Genomic DNA, 19,014 nt, shown 5'->3' with positions numbered 1-19,014 from the left:
AGGGGCACTGACCTCAGACCTGACTCACACCAGAGGTTGCCTTCCTTGCCTTGGAGGGAGGGGCCTGGTCCCCCAAGACCTAGAGACACCCCCTCGCACTCCGTCAGTCCGGCAGAGTTAGGATCATGAGCTACGAGCCAAGACTTCTGAATTCTTTCACCTTTCCTTATGCCTCAGTTTTTCCTTCTGTTCTGTGAAACATCAGATACCCTGAATCAGTATTTCCCCAAGAGCTGGGTTCCTGGACCTGGGCAGCAAGAAAGTTGTTCTTTCAGTTCCCGCTCAACATGGGAGGTCTCACTTAGCACTCACCTATATTTAGCTTCTGTCTCAGCTCCTGGGCTGTGATCCTACTTATCTGAGAATTTGTCCTCATTTTTCGCCTTGTATTTCTATTTATGACTTACTGACTATGTGTCAATGTATGGCACTGGCTTTCCACTCCTGATGGCGACATCAAGTTTCCTTATTTTCCTAAGCAAGAAAAATGTTAACACACAAGGCAGGTGGAGAAGGATGCAAATAAATAGAGAATACAGCATCAAGAGGTTGGAGTTTGGGTAACACTGTATTTCAGAAACTGTTTGTGTATGTTGGGTTCTCACCCAAGATGTTTCATCCAAATCGAGCCAGGATATATTCAGATGAATCAGGATTATGGGTTGCTCTATGAGACTTTGGAAGTGTTCTTACTGAGAAAGCCAAGGAAAGGAAGGGGACGTCTAGACAGAAGAAGATGGTATTGGATTCCTGGGGCTGCCATAACAAATTACCACAAACTTGGTGTCTTAAACAACAAAAACTTATTGTCTCCCAGTTCTGGAGGCCAGAAGTCTAAACTCAAGGTGTCTACAGGACTGCGCTCCTTCCAAAGGACTCAGAACAGGGTCCTTCCTGCTTCTCCCAGCTTTTGGGGGCTCCAAGTATCCCTGGGCTTGTGGCCGCACCCGTCTAGCTTCTGCCTACATTGTCATGTGGCCTCTCCCTGTGTGTCTGTCAAGTCTCCCTGTGTCTCTCAGAAGGATTCTTGTGACTGACTGCACTTAGGACCCACCAGGATGGTCTCCTCATTTGAAAATCTGAATTGCATCTGCCAAGACTCTTTTTGCAAATAAGGTAAAATGCAGAGGTTCCAGGGATTACAATGTGGACATACCTTTGGGGGCCAATCATGGAGACAAAAGGGAATGTGCTTTACGGTTTGTGATCAGAAAATAAGCTAGTCAAGGATGTTACGGGGACACGGTACATTTGAGCCGGATGGTGGGTTAGATTGCAGCTTGGTTATGATGGAGGACCTCACCTTTAGGAGACATGTCCGGTGTGTTTACAGGTGAAGCGGCACCCCCCCTAGGGCTTACTCTCAACTATTCACTTACATAAAAATATCACTGTATGAATTTTTTGAGGTATAACATAAGTAGTGCACACATCAAGAATACAGCTCCGTTAATTTTCACAAATCGAACACACAGGTATTCCAAAGAATACCCAGCTGGCAATACCCACCCCTTCAGGCCCTTTGTCACTACCCCTGAGGGTGACACCCCCATCCTGACGCCTCACTTACACCATAGGTTAGTTTTCCTTTTGTAGAATGTCACACGAATAAACCCCTTTTGTGTCTGGCCGCTTCTACTCACCATGACGTCTGAGATTCATCTATGTTGTTGTGTGTTTTGGGGGTTACTCTTTTTCATGGCTATGTAGTATTCCCTTGTGGGCACTTCTTGCAGTGCAATGACCCTGCTGATGGACAGCAAAAATTAAAGATAGAATTGGGGACTCCAGGAACAGGGTGTTCATTGTGCTTCACCCCCACTAAGGTGGCTCTAATCAAAACGATAGACCATCACAAGTGTTGGCAAGGATGTAGAGTAACTCATGTGTGGTGGACAGGAATGTGAAATGGGGCAGCCATTGTGGAAAACAGTCTGGAAGTTCTTCAAAAAGCTAAACATAGAATAACCATATGACCCAGGAATTCTACTCCTGGTACATATACGAGAGAATTGAAAACATACATTCACACCAACAACTGTACACACATTAATCACAGCGCAACAAGGTAGACACAGCCCAAATGTCAATCAACAGGTGAAGGACAAATAAAGTGTGGCCTGTCCACACACGGGAGTATTTACTTGGCCATGAAAAGGAGGGAGGCGCTGACACTCGCCACAACGTGGATGGACCCTGAACACACGGGGCTCATGAGAGAAGCTGGACACACAAGGCCACACAGTGTGTGATTCCACTTACGGGAAATGTCCAGAACAGGCGCGTCCACAGACAGGACGTGGGTTCGTGGTTGTCGGGGGCTGGGGGAAGGTGTGGGGAGTGGATGCTAATGGGGACAAGGTTTCATTTAGGGGCTATGGAATGTTCTGGAACTAGAGAGAGGTGGTTGAAAACACTGTGTGCTGTGTGAACTACATTTCAAGGAAGCAGTTATTAAACTCCAACAATACCTGGGGCGGGGCCGGCTTCCCGGGTTGGGTCCCACCCATCACACAAGGCCCCAATGATGGTATTCCTGGGGTTTGGGATGGGGGCATTCCAGGAAGGGAAGACCAAGTTTCTGGCTGGCTGGTAGGTGGGGAAAGTGACTCTGAGTCTGTGTGCGGTGCCTCTATACAGCAAGGTCAGAGATTATGTCATTCCATTCTTCCAGCCTTCCCTTTCCTGGCCCCGTTTTCAGAGGACGAACCCAAGTGTGGGGCAGTGTTGCACACATGCAAGTCTCTCAGGTGCTGGCCTCAGGGTCCCCAGTGAGGGAAGACAGGCTGGGCTGGGCCCAGGCCATAGGGACACCCTCCTCCAGCTCAGTCCTGGGGTCCTGGGGCCAGGAAGAGGCATTGGGAAATCCCCAGATCCACCAGGAAGGCACCCCAGAGTCTGGATGGACCGGTTACCCCTCCAGTGTTCCTTGGGCAGGCTTGTCACCTTTTCTTCACCCCGGTACTATTTAAAGGTGCTACCAGAGGCCATGGCTGTAGGACTGGGGGCAGGGTCAGGGATCAGAGCCCTGGGATGTGACCTGGGTAGGGCCTTGGGGAAGTCGCTGTCCCTCCTAGGCTTTGGTTTGCCCACCTACCAATGATGCCTCTCGGCTCTAGTCTGTGAAGTTTCAGTACACTCACCATTCAGGGCCCAGGCCACGGGGTGGCTCCCTGTGGGGCTCGGGTGTGTCTGTAAATGATGAGCAGATGTGGATGTAAACCGGGCCACCCCACTCTTCATGCCTCTGATGTGCAGCTCCGGACTCTGGGTACGGGGTGCTGGCCTCGCTCATCCCTGTGCCCATCAGCTGGCCACAGACTTGCCCATGTGTCCATCCTCCCATGGGCCACCTTCCCACCCACCAGACCCCCTCCATCCATCCATCCACCTGCCCAAACACCTGTGTGCACACTGTCCCCCAAATGTTCACCTGCTGCTCCACCCACACACTCCCCTGCCCTCCCATCAGGGAAGCCCCTTGCCCCAGGGCCTGTCTGGCTCTCAGGAAGCTCCAGTTGGGAGGGCAAGCGAGTCCCACCTGGGCGTGCCAGTCCAGGGGCCCAGTCCACACAGAGGACACTCGGGCCAGACCTTCCCACCCAATCTCTGACCCCTGAGCAGCCCCACTTCTCCCTGTCTCTCTCATCTCTCTCCGTCTGTCTTACCCGTCTTTCCCTGTCTCACAATTTCTCTCTCCACCTCAGTCTCTGTGTCTGACAGTCTCTGGATCTCTGGCTTTCCCCATCTCTCCCCATCTCTCACAGGTTCTGTCTGTCTCCCTCTTTCTACGTCTCTCAAGTCTCTGTCTCATTCTCACTGTCTCTGTCTCTGTCTCCGTTGCTATCTCTGTCTCTATCTCTGCGTCTGTCTCTGTGTCTCTGTTTCTGTCTCTGTCCCCCCCACCGGTGTCTGTGCGGCCCGCCCCCTCATACTCACACTCAGTGACTCATGGACATGCACCGCCCTCCCCGTGGCACAAGACAAACACACGCGGTGGCCCAAGCGGGTTTTCCTGAATGGGACCCCCGCCCAGTGTCCTGGCCCCGCCCCAGTTGCCCGGCTCTTGCGGCTCTGGCCTCGCCCCTGAGGCTCCCTATTAGCCCTTTCGGGGCGTCCCCTTTGGGCGCTCCGCCCCTGACCCAGCAATGGCAGAGCCGCGGACCTGCTTGGGGAGGCAAGAGCAGACAGAGAGCGGGCGGGAGGCGAGGCCATGCACGGCCACCTGTGGCTGGGCCTGGCGTGCCTGCTGCTGGCACAGGCACCCCGCGCCGCCGGGACATCAAGTGGTGCGCGGAGACCACGCAGCTATCCACACCTGGAGGGCGACGTGCGCTGGCGGCGCCTCTTCTCCTCCACACACTTCTTTCTGCGGGTGGACCACAGTGGCCGCGTGCAGGGCACCCGCTGGCGCCACAGCGCTGACAGTGAGTCGCAGGGGGTTGCCCAGGGACAGGGGTGGGGGTTGGGGAGTCAGGGCAAATAGGAGGACAAAAACAACTGCAGCAGTAATCATAACAATAAGCTACGTAGCAGGGCCCTCCCTCATGCACTGAAGGGTCCCGGGGGCTCCTCTGGTGGTGTGTCATTAGCCAACTCATTTCTGTCTGGGGCCTCATTTTCCTCAACCGTAAAATGGACCCAACCCGAATGGTCACAGAGGACGCTCCCAACTCCAGGCCTGGCTCAATAGCAGAGAAGGGTCTTTGCAGGATAGTTGAAGTTGGGCTCAATGGGCCCATTTACAGAGGGGAAACTGAGGCTCCAGGAAGGGCCCTGTTACATAATGCAGTGGGGGCAGAACTGGGAGTCTAAACTTGACTCCCCACAATGCAGAACAAAGCTCAGGACCTGCCTGGGTTGGGGACCCCTCTATTTCTTCCTAGGCAACTGAGGCAGAGAGGGGAAGTGACCTGCCCTGGGGCACACTGCCAGGGGGTTGGTGTTTGCTGGTATTCCTTGATGCTCAAGAACCTCATGGAGTTGGAGTCACTGTTTCTGCTGCCCCACCCAGTAAACAACAGGCACTCAATAAGTATCTGTGGAATGTATGAGGCAAGAGGAGATGCAAGGGCAAAAAGGAGGAGGTTGGGGACAGCTGGGCAGCCAGGGCAGTTGGTGAACCACAGCTCTGAGGTCTGAGCAGGGGGAGCTGGGGGCGGGGGGCTGAGCTAATCACTGGCCACTGCCTGAATCACCACCATTAGGGCAGATAATCACCCCTGCCCTTCCCAGATGCCTTCATTTGGGCTCCCAAGGCCCTCATTAGCCTCACCAGAGCAATGACAGGGCACTGGCTGGGCCAGCCAACTTACAGGCTAGGTGGTGGGCATGGCCAGGCAGGATGGCTTCAGGCTGGGGATGAGGCCTGGCTCTGCTAGGTGATCTGGGATAGTCGCTGCTTCTCTCTGAGCCTCAGTTTCCCAATCTGGACAGTGATGGGGGTGGCAGATGGTTGATGGCTCTGTGTGGGTGGGGCTTGGAGCTCTTGTCTCCATTAATTTTGGTGGTTATTAATTGGGTACCTCTTGTGTGCTGTGCTGGGCACGAGGGATAGAGAAGTGGCCAGAATATCCCACCTTCATGGGGTTCCAGAGCAAAGGGTAAAGCAGTTAAACAAGTGAACAAGTAATATGATAATTTGAGAGGGGACCACATGGGGTGCAAAGAAAATGAAAACCGGATGGGAGGGAGGCCACTTTATCTAGGAGGTTGGGGGGGCCTTTCAGATGAGGGGGACTTGAGTTGAGCCTCACAGAGACAGGAGCTGACCATGCACAAGAGAAACCAGGGGCCCAGCCAAGGGAACAGCAGGTGCAAGGTCATGGGGTGAGTTCCCCATCGCTTCAGGCATTCAAGACTAGATTGAAGACCAGAGGGCAAGGCCTTGACTCCAGATTACGTCCCCAGTGCATGGGTGGGGCTGAGGCTGTGTGTGGCCACTCATCCTGCGGTCCTGTTTCGCTGGACAGGAAATATCGGTTCAGAGCCAGGCAGAGCTTACTCAGGGTCACCCGCTGACAGATGGGGTCGGAAGCTGGTCTATCACTTCCCAGTCCTCAATCTCCCACTCTGGGAAGTGGGCACAGTCAGCACCTCTCGCCTGGAGCTGCTGTGTGCTTGGTGGGGGTACAGCATGTGGCATTGGTGCTCAAGCAGTGTTACCGGATATCAATCATCGAGTGGAACACACTGAGCTGTAAACACCCCATGTCCCACCCCCCCAGGCCTTTGTCTGGGCCATGCCTCCCATCTGGCATCTGTCTCCCCATTACTGTGCTGCTGCAGCTGGCCAAGTTGTCAGGGCTGGACGTGACAGTGGCAGTGAAGACTGTTGGGGAGAAGGGCCCAGGGTCACTTACACTCGTTACTTGTTCTTACTGAAATCAGCACCTTGCCCAGGCAGGCACTAGCCTCCTCACCCCTGACATAACTAAGACCCTCCCCGCTCCACAGCTTGCCGTGGCTCCCAGTGACCTCCAGAGAAAGCCAGACCCCCTCCCCACTTACGTCCTCCAACCTGTAAGGGCCACATCCTCAGGGAAGCTCCTGGCAGGGCCTGTGTGGCCCCCAGTGCACCCCCACACCCAGTAAGAGGCCAGGTACACCGGTGGTGCTTGAAGAATGTTACCTGAATGAAGCAATGAATGAATGAATGAATGAGTGAACTAGTGAGTGAGAGCCTGCGGGGAGCCTCGGGGGCCAGGGCACTGACCCAGCCACCCCCCACAGGTATTATTGAGATCCGCTCCATCCGTGTGGGCGTCGTGGCCCTCAAGGCCATGCACACCGGCTTCTTCGTAGCCATGAGCCGCCGGGGCCGCCTCTACGGGTCGGTGAGTGCAGGGCCGGGGTGTCCGGTGGCGGTGGGCACTGGCCTGAGGTGGGCTCAGTGGTTGCCTCACACGCCCGACCCGGCAGCGGGTCTATACTGTGCACTGCAGGTTCCGGGAGCGCATTGAGGAAAACGGCTACAACACCTACACTTCGCTCCACTGGCGTCATCACGGCAGGCCCATGTTCCTGGCGCTGGACCGGCGAGGAGTCCCGCGGCGCGGCAGCCAGACCCGGCAGCAACACCTGTCCACCCACTTCCTGCCCGTCCTAGTCTCCTGAGGCCCCAAGGGGCTGTGAGAAACGGCTGGAGGAGATTCCAGAAGATGCCCCGGGCAGGTGGCCAGGAGCGGGAGGCTGGGGGCGGCCGAGGCCGTGGCCGAGTCTTGTCCGGTCACTCATTCATCTCCCAAGTATTGAGTGCCTGCTGTCTGCTGGGTGCTGGTGACCCTGCAGAACCCCCACAGATGCGGCCTGGCCCTCGGGGAGCTCTTGTCTGAGTCAGAGGGGGAGTGGACACTGAGCTGAGCAGGGGCTACAGGTGTCCAGTCACAAGCTAGGGGGCGAGGAGGCCCAGACAAGGCACCTCCAGGGCTGGAGACTGAAGGATCTGGCCCTGGGTGGCTGGAAGGTCTGGGAAAGGCCTTCCTAGGGAAGCCTAGGCCAAGGCTCAGCATTGGGAATCCTTCAGTATGTTGAGGCAGCGAGAGAGGGGAGCCCAGGGGGAGTGAGGCATCTGCGGGTGACAGACACCCCAAGGTTTCGGGACCTGCGAACATGGCACCTCTCGTGGCCGAGGGGCTTTGCAAGTGGATTAAGTCAAGGCCTCCTAGATGGGGGTGACCCTGGATTCCGGGGCGGGGGCTCCGGGGGCACAGTGTCATCACCGGAGTCAGAGACATGGAAGAGGCTGCCCTGCTGGCTGTGACGATGGAGGAGGGGCCACGAGCCAGGGACACGGTGCCTCTAGAAGCTGAAAAAGGCCAGAAACGGTTCTCCCGGGGCCTCCGGAAGGACCAGCCCTGCCTCTGGGTTTAGCCCCGAGAGGCCTGTGTGAGACCTCTGACCGCAGGACTGTCAGAGAATAAACGCATGTGGTTTAACACCCCCGTTTTGGTGATGTCATAGCAGCCATAGGAACATACACGCGGGGTCTGAGATTGAGCAATGTCCTCAGAGCTCCTGAGTTCTGGGAAAGGGGGCTTACAGGCCGAGGGGCTTTATGTCAGCCTCCTCTATGGGCTGGTGGAGGGACATGGGGCATGCCGTGCCTGAGGGAGGTTGCCCACTGCCCTCCCAGCACCCGAGGCCCCTAGCCCGGGTCTCAGCTCTGCAGGCTTGGACCAAGCAGTTCTACTCTGGGCCTGTTTCCTGTTTTATAAATGGGAATGATGATGCCATTTATCCCATGGCGTTTTGTGGGGGCTAACACGGGAGCCCCTCCCAAGCTGCCTTCCACTTAAAACACAGAAAACAAAATAGGAGGACACTTGTGGGGGCCTGCAGAGTGGACGCTCACTGTGGTCAGGGCCAGTGGTTCCACCTGGGTGACCCTGCGTTCTAGAACAGCACACGTGCACAGCCAGCACAGGCTGTGTGAAGGGCGGGGTGCGTGGCAGCTGGGGAGGCCTCACCTGGCAGTGCAGCGCAGCAGGGTTTCCCACGCAGGGTCTCTGCACCTTCGTGGTGACGGTCGCCAGCCACTCCCGGGTTCCAGTCTGGGAGGCGGTGTTGGCTGGTGCCCGAGAGGCACAACCCCAGAGGGCGGCACAGAAGGAAAACACCAACCACCGGCTTCGTTTCTAAGTAGGTGCATTTTTAAATAACTTTCAAGATACACATATTTTTTCCTTTAAAAAAAGTCTCTGAGCAGGTTTGTCCTGTCTTGCTGGTCATCCTGGTGACCCCCCAAGCCCGCCGCACTCAGGGTGGCCGAGCCAGCGGGGCTGAGACACCAGCCAAGTGGCTCCACCCTGTCTTTCCACAGACCATGCAGGGCCATTTATTTCAAAGCAGTAATAATTTAAAATTATAAAACCTTCCCACTGTTGGACATGTGGAGGGTGAAGTTGGACAAACGGGATGGGGAGGCTGGGGCACCCATGCCGCTCCGCGGCGTCTCTGGGGAGAGCCGGCCTCCTGTGCAGCCTGGAGGCCGTGGGTCATCCGAGCCTCTGCCCACAGCTGGGGTGCAGCCACACCGGAGTCCACGGTGGGGGGCGGGGGAGCACCTCCTGGGCTCTGGGACACTGGTGTCCCCGTGCCTGCTGGGCCTGTGCAAGGCGGGTCCTGTGCTCTCTTGGGACTGCGGGGGGCCTCAGGAGTTGCTGGCTGGGTTTTCGTTGCTGGGCGAGCTGGAAGAGGAGGAGGACGAAGACGAGGAGAAAGTCACCCCAGTCAGGCCCGGAGGGTTGGTGGCTGTGTTCTGTCCTGTGAGGCTCTTTCGGCAGACGGGGCAGCTGTCATGCTGTGTGGGGACAGAGAGGGAGAAGGGAGTTCAGAATCTGGTGGGGCGGGGAGGCCCGGTGACAGTGGCCGCCCGCTCACCTGCTCCAGCCAGGGCACGATGCAGCCGTCGTGGAACAGGTGGTTGCACGGCAGCTGCCGCACACGCTCGCCCAGCCCGTAGTCGTCCTTGCACACGGGGCACTCCAGCCCGGAGCCTGTGGGGACGGAGTGGGAGCCCATGACACCCCCAACCAAAGGTGTCCTACTGCCCACGGGGGAGTCTGCCTGTCCAGGGCCACCTTGGACCCAAGGGGACAGAGGGGACCCTGACAAAGCCTCCCGTTCAAGCCAAACTGGGCTCCAACAGAAAAGTCCCAGGGAAAGTGTTGTGAAAAGAAAGGAAGCTGGGCGACTGAGGGCCTCCTACCTACGTGCTCCTCGGTGACAGGGACGGTGGGGAGGGCCTGGATTTTCTCTTTGTCTGCGGGTGGGGGGCCCGTGTTTTCAAACTGATTGAGGAGCTGAAAGACAAGAGGCCAGAGGGCAGGAGCTCGGTCGGCGGGCGGGGCCCCTCGCCCCGCCTGGCTCTGAAATGCAAGGCTGGGTTACCTGCAAAAGCACCGAGGACGTGTTTGTCCTGTTCCCCAGATCCCCCATACAGGGATCAGAGGTCAGTCACCCCACGAGGCCCAGCCACAGGCTCCTGCCCGCTCTTCTGCTTGTCTAATCAGTGTCACCTCGAAGCCAGGGCAGGAGGGCGGTGCCCTGTGGACAGCAGAGCCCTCCCACAAGGCCGAGGGTCCCACCCAGGGGCTCACGTGGTGCCGTGAGACACCAGTGAGAACCAGAGGCTGTCATGCCACAGACAAAACACTCCAATGGGTCACTGGTGAACGGCCCTGAAGATGGCATCATTCATGCCTCACAAGGGTCACTGAGGTCACAATGAACACCCACAGGGGACAAATCCAGGACCTGTGGGGCCAGTGCCAGGGGAGAGCACTTGCTTGTGTGCCCTGGCCTCAGGAGGGGGTCCCTCACTCCCGTACCTGCGTGATGATGGCGTCCAGCCCGTTGGCCCCCCAGGCGTAGTCCATCGGGTTTGAGTGCAGGACGCCCCTGGGCAGACACGTGTGGGGTTCAAGTGGCGGAGAGGCCAAGTAGGGCTGGGGGACCCACCCCACTACTCACCAGGGGCCTAGGCCCAGGTTGGGGATGGTGGCTGGAGTGATGATGCCGTTGACCAGCTGCTGGATGATCCTGCAACAAACAGCAAGGCCGCACTGCGGTCAGCGCCCACCTGCGCCGGGGCCTCCCGAGCCGGCGCGGGGGATGTGCGCCCAGCTGCCCAATGCACAGCAGTTAAAGGCTGTGCTTCCCACAAGCAGGACTCATGGCTACATGGGCCCAGAGCGGCACCTCCCCCCAGGTTCCAGGCCAGGTCCTCCAAGGCCTGGACAGCACCCGTGCACGTCACAACACCCCACCCGACTTCATAACCGGGGATGTGTCCCGGAGGTCATGAGAGCCTGAGCTCGGAGGTGTCAGGTCCATCCTGGGCGTGAGGAGCCCAGCCCACCCCTGGGGTGGGACGGGGCCTGCAAGGAGTTTGCAGCTTTTGTTCTGTCCTGAGCACATGGGAGGGGAGGGGGCCGGGGACAACTACAGGTCAGGGACGCCAGAGACCACCCACTTGCCGCCTCCGTGAGCCAAGGACCCCATGGCGAACCAGCTGCGCCATGCCAATGAGACCCTGCTCAGGACGATGGGGGACACCCAGTGGACACAAGGCTCCCAACCCTGTCCAGGTCCTTGAGCCACACTCATCCTTCTGCACCCCATCCTGCATGACGGGCTCAGAGGACTCTTCTTGATTAGGGGTGGGGCAGGCTGGAAGCCCCCACCAGGGTCCCGCCAGCCCACCAGACACTCCCCAGCCTCCTCACCCTTCCAGCGTGGGGACACCTTCATGCCGGCCAGTGGCCCGCCGCGCGGTGAGGCGGGCTCGGGGCTGCCGGGCGCCATACCGGTGCCGGGACTGCTGTTCTCTCTCCCTCCGACTCTCAGGGTCCCTGCTGTCATCTGCCGCCGCCCCCGGGGGGAACGTGGGGATCTCAAAGCTGTCATCAATGATGCCGAAAGCAAACTGCCCATAGCCCTGTGGCAGCGTGAAGAGGTGCTGGTCCACGTTCTGCAGGGAGGAAGGCCATGACCACAGGCCCCCTTGTACGGGCCCCACGTGGTCCCAGGCTCAGGGCTCCCAGGGGACAGGGGCCAGCAAGGAAGTCTTGGCACACGTGGGGGCCAGGAGGGCAGTGCAGGAGGCTCGGGGTTGGGAGGAGGACAGCCTGCACATTGGGGGGTGGGGTGGGTGTCTCCCCCAGAGCATGAGGGGCTGCGTCTGCTCCCTCAGCCATGTGAGCCAGCTGACTCACCTCGAACGGCTGCCTGCCCTGGTCCGGGGGCGCTGTGGAGGGGGCGGAACCATTCTCTGTACTCCTGGGAGGACACAGGCCAAGTCAGCAATGCGGTGCATGATGGGGAAGAGGCAGGAGCCCCCATGCCGACCCTCACGGCCTCAGGGCTGCATTCCGCCCTCTGCAGGCCCTGCCCTTGTTCCAAGTCAGAAGAGTGGGCATCCACCTCTAGCTGCCCAGGACTCCATCGCCCCGAGCCCTGGCCACTGCATGTCCCCTCCTCTCCTGCCAGTACACACCCGGCACGAGGCCTCTGTGACCCAGGGACTGTGTTACCTGGTCTCTTCCGGAAGCTCCTCAATGAAACCAGACTCGCATCTCGGGCAGATGTAATCCTATGGACAAGAAAGCAGGTGAGCCTGATCTTGGGGTGCCGCCTTCCACCTTGGACAGCAGAGGACAGGAGTGAGCCCAGGATGGGTATCACCTAAAGAGACCCACCTGCAAAACTGCCCTAGTCCAGAGCTGGACTCAGCGGAGGCCGAGGCGTGGACACCTGTCAACCACAGCTACAACCTGTGTCTCCACCTGCTCCATTACAGGTGATCTCCCCACCCCCCCACATGCCAGAATCTGTCAGCCTGCGCCCCCCCCACGGAGGCAGTCATCAAGTTTCAGGGTCTCCACTCTGTATATCAGCTGACGAAGGCTCTGACAAGGCCTGCAGCAAACAGGCCAGCTGATGTGAGTCCAGCAAGCTGTTTCCAACTTATGGGAACACAGGGACATCCTCTGAGTGACCCCCCCGCCCCACGCATACACAGGAGCCAAGGCCCCGGGCAGGCGCCTGACCCTGTACTCCCGGAGGGCCACACGAGTGACTATCTGTGGGGCTCTGGAGCTGGGCAACTCCCACTAAGGCAGCCACTGAGGGCAGGAAGCGCCACCTGGTCAGAGGGACCGGCCTGTGGACAACCCACAGAGGTATTTCTGGACTATTCTAGCAGCTCTGGCACACGGCCTGTGACCCATCCATACTGGCCATGGCCCCAGCCCAGGTGATGTCCTAAGGGACAGGTGGACCCACCCCAGGCACAGCACAGCCAGGTGAGTAAGCACGGACACCACGCTGATGTCCCCGAAATAGGCCTGGCCCACACTGCACTCATCGGGCACGTCAGCATGTGTGCAAGTCGGAACTCACACAACAGGAGACAAGACGCATGTACAAGGCCTGCTTCTGCCCAAGGTGCCATTTCAGAGGCACTGCCCGCAAGCTGCGTGGAAAATAGGGCTGTTTGTAGTCCCAGGTGCATGCCACCCTCTGCAGAAGCCAGGGGGCCGGGCACCTCCATCTGGGAAGCAGGAGCTACAAAACGCACAGCAGGTGCCCCTGGCCTGCCCCGCTGCCAAAGGCAAAGCTCCTGGAGCTGAGTGGGGGCTGCGACATCAGGTGCCTGGCACCCAGAAGACATTCAGAACTCCTACAACCAACAACAAAAAGATAAACAACCCAGTGAAAAAGTGGCCAAAGGATCAGAAATAGGCACTTCTTCAAAAACACGCAAATGGCAAGAAGCCCATGGAGTGACGCTTGACACCACCAGGCAACAGGGAACTGCAGGTCACAACCAGTGACACACACTTGCACACCCACGGGACGGCTACACTCAGACGACAGTGACCAGTGCTGGCGAGAATGCAGAGAAATCGGAACCTCCAGCACACACGGGAACACGCAGCAGGCGCCTCTGCCTAACTGAGCAGTTCCTCCCCCGAGGTCACCCTCCCCACACGACCCTGCAGCGCCCCTGCTAGGTGTCCACCGAGAGAAATGAAAACACGTCCACACACACACCTGCACACGCACATCCACTGCGGCTCGCTTCACAATGGCCACAAGGTGGACACAACCTGTGTGTCCACCCATGGACGAGCGTGGCCTGTCCACACACATGGAGTGTCACTCGGCCGTGAAAAGGAGGGAGGCGCTGACACTCGCCACAACGTGGATGGACCTTGAACACACGGGGCTCATGAGAGAAGCCGGACACACAAGGCCACACAGTGTGGGATTCCACTTACGGGAAACGTCCAGAACAGGCGCGTCCACAGACAGGACGTGGGTTAGTTAGTGGTTGTCAGAGGCTGGGGAGGGGGTGGTGGTGACTGCTGACAGGGACTGGGCTGCTTTGGGGTGATGGAATGTTCTGGAATTGGATCGAGGGGCTAGGTACTGAACACACTGAAGTCGTATCGCCATAAATTGTTACGAGAAACGGTAAGCAGCTCTCTGGTCTCCTGAGAAGGGACATGAGGGTAAAGGTCAGCTCTGTCACAGCGAGTGACCACGACCGTCGTGGCGGTGTGGTATTCCCAGGGGGCTGGCACTCCCCCTATTAGCCCCGCCAGCCCCCAGCCTGTTTACTTCAAGGCTTCCCAGAAGCCAGGAGGCTTTGTGAAGAGGCCCAGGGTTTCCAGCCTCGTGGGACCCTTGGGGGAAGGGTGACGGCCAGTCAGGGTGCTGGGAACACACGGCGAGGCCAGACAGGCCTGGTCTGCCCAGGGAACCCTGAGCTCGGGGCCGGGGAGGCGCAGACGGTCGCCCCCGCACATGTGCCACATGGCCTCCGCCTGATCAGCAGTTTGCCCTGCTGGAAAGTGGGCAACCCGTCTCCCCGTCAGAGCCCCTGGGTGCTCCCTGTTCTCAGCCCACGCAGCCTGTCCCACTGTCCCTGACCTCACTGAACCCAGCCACTCTGCACCCGTCCCCACAGCACAGGGCACAATCAGCACACCGTCAGCTCCAGAGCAAGCTGGCCCAGCCACTCCCACAGCTCCACCTGGCCCAGGCCGCCTCCACCTGGCCCTCTCCCCAACAGCCTCACGCTGGTCCCACCCATCCGGGACCTGTCCACTGTCCCCTCGGCCAGAGCACTCTTCCCCAGATATCTACCTGGCTGGCCCCCTGGCGGAAGCTGGGTCTCTGCTCAAACATCACCTCCCGGCTGCAAGCCTCGGTCTCCCCACCTGCAAACAGAGGATGGCCTCAGCCCCAGGGCTCTGCAATCCGAAGTCACCAGGACCTGAGGACTGTGGCCCGACCGTGGGGCATGATCAGGCCCTGCCTCTGAGACAGCCCCACCGAGTCCAGAGCCACCCTTCTGAGCCCCAGACTTGAGGCAGGGCTCCAGCCTCTGTTTGCAGGCGGTGGGGAAAGGGCCAGAACCGGAGCTCTCCTGATGCTCTCCCCCTCCAAGGGCACACCCCCGAGGTTTATATTAAATCAGAGTGGCCAAAGGTAGAAAGCTGCATCCCAGAAAGGGGACTGCAAGACAGAGTGTGTGCCTCCCAAAGGGCAGAACCTGTCTCTTGGACAGGGCCCTGGTGGTTACAGCTCCTCTCCCAGATGGGGGAACAGCCCGCTCACTGGGCCCCAACTTGTGAGCACTGATGCCTTGCTGATGACTTGTTGTCAATTACTTACCTCTCCCCTTGGAGGAGGGTTGGGAAGGAAGGGGCCCACCCCTGTGTCACCACCACAGCCCCAGCAACAAGCGGAGACCAAGAAAGACAGACAGATGCTAAATTCACTGAGCACCTGCTCCATGCACTGGGCCCCAGGACACGCCCAGGAGATACTATTCCAAGGTACTATTCGGCCCCTCCTTGGTGACAGGACCTGGGGGTTTGACACAGGATGGGCACCAGCTTTTATCCAAGAGCTCCTTCACACCACAGACAAAAGGCCCACGGCCAGGGGCATACTGTGAAGTTGGGGAAACTGAGTTGGAGACAGCTGGCTGGCCCCATTGAATTACACTGAATCACAGGTCTAGTGATGTCGGCCTCTATGGCCCAGGCCCCTCGGGAGAGGCAGGGCTCCAGACGCAATGCAGACCCAGGGAGGGCGGACGGAGAACTGCGTCAGGAGTATTTGGCCTCAGACACAAACACAGATGGATCCTAGGGGTGCACTGGCTGCTCCCTCCGCCCCACACGGCCCTCCTCAGACGTCACTGGGCAGACACACCTGCCCAGACCCAGTAGGAAGCTGACCCCACCCCAAATGTTCCCCATATCCCACAGTCACATCCCATCTGTCCCCCAAAGCACCCTATGCACACTGCTAGATGTTGGGGTGCTAAGCCCTGCCAGGACCTGACGTCATCTCAGGCCCACTGTGCACCAGCCATGTGCCCGTCCCACACACACTTCAAGCCAGCCTGCTACTGACACCATCGACAGGGACGGAGATTCCGATGGAGACACCGTGTCACACACACACACACACACACACACACACACACACACACGACAGGCATGTGGGAACCTGCAGACGGAGCTTGACTTTTGGACAAACCTTGAGGATGTAGGGTACAGCAGATGCACATGAGGCCCACATCACGCTCCTGCCATCACACACACCCCCATGTCCCCAGAGCTCCGTTTCCTGGTAAGGATCAAGCCTGGGCCTGTACACCAGCCTTGAGGCCTCCACGCCAGCCAGCCTGTCTGGTCCCTGCTCCCACATGCCGCGCCCCGGCCACGCTGCCCACCTTTCCCTGTGCATTCCAGGAGTCAGGCGCTGGGCTCCTTTGTGCACACGCCCTCCCACTGGACCTCATGGAACCCATCTGACAGGCGGGGAGACTGAGGCCCAGGGAGGGTGAGCAGCTCGCCCAGAGCCACACAGCTGAGAAGTGGCCTCAGCCTGACCCTCCAGCCAAGCCAGCAGGTACAGAGAGGCATCTGTGAGTCCAAGGTCCTGAACAGGTGGTACAATGACAGCCAGTTCCTGTCACAGCAGCACCAGAAGCTGCATAAAAGCCGCGAGAGTGTCTCACAAAATGGGGCTAGTTTCCCACAAACAAGTCCCCACTTCCGGTTGAGTGCTGGCTGGACCCTCCACTGTCACTCAGTTAAGAGCCAACTTTCCCTCCCCCAGAACAGGTGTGGTGGCCCTTGCTCATAATCGTCATCCTGTGTGCTGAGCCTCCTTGAACCCCACTCCAAACCCACAAGCAGGCGCTCTCCCACCCACCCCAACAGCCCCTCCCCACTGTGATTTGCTCTTGCGACTTTAACCAACATTCTTGACTAAATGTTTGACAATCACGTGTTCAACGTTGGCTCCCTGACCAGCCTCTAAAATCTGAGGGCAAAGATCCTGGCTACCTTGTCACCACTGGATTCTGTGACTAGGAATGTCCTCATCAGACCAGTGACAGTCAGAAAAGGTCAGGGTCCTCCTGGTCCAAGGCCACATGACCAGGACCCAGGCCCTGTGCTGGCCCCAGGAAGGGAGGTCCAGAACCCCTAGCTGTGCAGACTGCCCAGCCCTGCCACAGCAGCCACAGCCCCCGGCTTCCGGATGGTTCTAGACAGGCTGCTTTGGAGCCTAAGACCTGGGACTCACACCACCTATGAAGTGCTGCATGCAACTAACTAATCCAGGCTGCTGGGCTGTCAGGCGACCAGCACCTTCCTGCCACGGTCCAGAAAAAAAGGCTCAGAGACGGGGTGTGCAGGAAGCCAAACAGGCAGAAGCAAGACTTCCGGGAGGCCGGAGTGGGGCAAGTCCCCGCTCCCCAAGTCTGTGCTCACACACCTGAGGTTTCATTTTATTTCTCCCTTCCCCTGGGGAGGGGGAAAGCCCCTTGCTACCCATTCTCTCCTTTCCAAACCCTACCTCTAGCTCCTCTTCTTCTCTGTGGCGGGGATCATGCTGACCGACTCCTTCTCCTGGCCCCTCCCAGGGAACCCCAGAGCTGGAAAGACAGGACTGAGTCTGGCTCTGAAATCAAAACAGGCTCTACCACCCACCAGCCAGGTGACTGTGGAGATAAAGGACAAGAAGCGCACCCTGTTGGTGCTCAATAAATCGTCACCTCCAGATCCCACACCTCCCTCTTCCTGCTCCGTGAGCTGGGTCAGTGCAGATGTCAGGACCGTGGCCAGCCTGAGTGGACGTGGGCCTGTTTTTCCACCTGTAACGTGGGAGAGGGTCGGACTAGACCATCGCTTTCCCTGTCAGCCTGGGGTAGGGGAACATTGGTCCCATCCTAGACCAACTGACTCAAAAACCCTAGGAAGAGGGGCCTGGAAAACTTGAACAAGCAGCCCCCTTCCGCACATGGCGCCACCAGGCCATCTTGGAAGATACTGGCCTAAGTAAGCAGGAGAGAACACCGAGCCGCAGGCTAGGCTCAAGCCCCAGGGAAACGCAAGAACGCAGGCTCGGGGCAGCTGTTGGACCTGGGCAGGGCCGCAGCCGCCTCGTCCCCACGACCGAGGGCAGACGGGGGCTTCCACCGGGAGGCCCGCAGCGACGCCGACCACGCGCTCCGGGAACAGCCCCCGGACACTGCTCCTCCGGCGTCCCGCTTCCTCCTGGACTGGCGTGCCGGAGCAGGTCACGCGGCTTCTGCGGGCCTCAGTTTCCCCATCGGTGACCCAGGGGCCTCACGGGGCGGAAGGCCGCGGATCCGGGGTCACCGGCCCCGTTGCGCCACCGGGGACAGGCCCCGCCTCGGGGCCCTCCGCTGAGCCCCGGGCCAACGCCACCGGGCCTCAGTTTCCCCGTCTGTGCCAGCTCGCCTCAGGCCGAAGGAGAGGGCCCACCGACCGCCGCCCCGACGCGGGGCTCACCGGCAGGCGCGGCACGATCTCAACCGAGCAGCAGTGGCAGAAGTACCGTCCGGGCTGCGGCGATGCCTCGGCCATGGCCACCGCCACCTCCTCCGCGCCGCCCGCCCCCCGCGCGGCGCCCGCCGCTGGCCGTTTGCTGCTCCCTCGCCGGCCGACGCGCTCGCGCACGCTCACGCACGGCACGCACGGCACGCATGGCGTGGGGCGGAGCGGGGTGCGCGGGAGCAGGACGAGCAGCGCGCACGGCCAGCGGAGGGCCGACGACGGTGGCCGCCGAGGGGCAAACTAGAAGCGGGAGTCTTTTGAGCTGAGCGCCGGGCAGGGATTGGGGGGCAAGCCTAGAGGCGGCTTCGGAGACCGCGAAGCCGGGCCTGAGCCTAACGAGGTCCAGCCAAACCCACAAAAGCCCTCACTATCCTCATTATTTCTCCTACCTCAAGTCCCACTATCTCCCTTCACTGTCCTCATTGATCCTGGGACGCGACTAGCGCGCTCTCACCTCCCGACCTTTTGCACTGGCTGTGCCCCTGTCTGGTGCTCCGTTCCCCGACACCCGCTTGGCGTTCCTCACGTCTTTCAAATCTCACCTACTGAGACGCCCTTCTCAATAGCACCTATTACCACCTGATGAAATGTAGGGTCAACTCCACAGCAGATGGGATGT

General features: G+C 59.1%; 2 protein-coding genes across 5 annotated transcripts; one reads left to right on the top strand and one right to left on the bottom strand.

Moving 5' to 3' along the window:
* Positions 1-4,180: 4,180 nt before the first annotated feature.
* FGF22 (fibroblast growth factor 22) lies at positions 4,181-7,406 on the top strand. The gene is made up of 3 exons (XM_033135095.1): positions 4,181-4,427; positions 6,733-6,836; positions 6,922-7,406. Exons 1-3 carry the CDS (start codon positions 4,214-4,216, stop codon positions 7,114-7,116), a joined length of 513 nt encoding a protein of 170 aa, XP_032990986.1. The 5' UTR covers positions 4,181-4,213; the 3' UTR covers positions 7,117-7,406.
* Positions 7,407-8,629: 1,223 nt separating this feature from the next.
* Positions 8,630-18,532, bottom strand: RNF126 (ring finger protein 126). 4 transcript variants are annotated; one of them, XM_033135339.1, is made up of 10 exons: positions 18,351-18,474; positions 14,656-14,729; positions 12,036-12,094; positions 11,718-11,781; positions 11,229-11,473; positions 10,474-10,542; positions 10,332-10,401; positions 9,710-9,803; positions 9,382-9,497; positions 8,630-9,301 (listed from the first exon to the last, which is right to left on the bottom strand). In XM_033135339.1, exons 2-10 carry the CDS (start codon positions 14,695-14,697, stop codon positions 9,152-9,154), a joined length of 909 nt encoding a protein of 302 aa, XP_032991230.1. In that variant the 5' UTR covers positions 14,698-14,729; positions 18,351-18,474; the 3' UTR covers positions 8,630-9,151. The 4 variants fall into 4 exon arrangements, with proteins under 4 accessions (XP_032991230.1, XP_032991229.1, XP_032991233.1 ...); XM_033135338.1 differs by lacking the exon at positions 14,656-14,729 and having other exon boundaries at positions 18,351-18,532; XM_033135342.1 differs by lacking the exon at positions 14,656-14,729 and having other exon boundaries at positions 9,714-9,803; positions 18,351-18,528.
* Positions 18,533-19,014: the final 482 nt, after the last annotated feature.

The sequence above is a fragment of the Rhinolophus ferrumequinum genome, chromosome 18, assembly GCF_004115265.2.
Source record: "Rhinolophus ferrumequinum isolate MPI-CBG mRhiFer1 chromosome 18, mRhiFer1_v1.p, whole genome shotgun sequence".
NCBI classification, from domain to species: domain Eukaryota; kingdom Metazoa; phylum Chordata; class Mammalia; order Chiroptera; family Rhinolophidae; genus Rhinolophus; species Rhinolophus ferrumequinum.
The sequence above is the reverse complement of the archived record's forward strand: the minus strand, read 5'-3'. Positions and strand labels throughout refer to the sequence as shown.

Bases quoted from the DNA above. Each gene is read 5' to 3' on its own strand.
- FGF22 (XM_033135095.1), top strand. From the start codon at position 4,214: ATGCACGGCCACCTGTGGCTGGGCCTGGCGTGCCTGCTGCTGGCACAG. The intron at 4,428-6,732 runs GTGAGTCGCAGG...CACCCCCCACAG, and splicing joins CTGGCGCCACAGCGCTGACA to GTATTATTGAGATCCGCTCC. The intron at 6,837-6,921 runs GTGAGTGCAGGG...CCGACCCGGCAG, and splicing joins GGGGCCGCCTCTACGGGTCG to CGGGTCTATACTGTGCACTG.
- RNF126 (XM_033135338.1), bottom strand. From the start codon at position 18,425: ATGGCCGAGGCATCGCCGCAGCCCGGACGGTACTTCTGCCACTGCTGC. The intron at 12,095-18,350 runs GTGAGCCCCGCG...TCTTGTCCATAG, and splicing joins AGATCGTGCCGCGCCTGCCG to GATTACATCTGCCCGAGATG. The intron at 10,402-10,473 runs GTGAGTAGTGGG...GTGTCTGCCCAG, and splicing joins AACCTGGGCCTAGGCCCCTG to GGGCGTCCTGCACTCAAACC.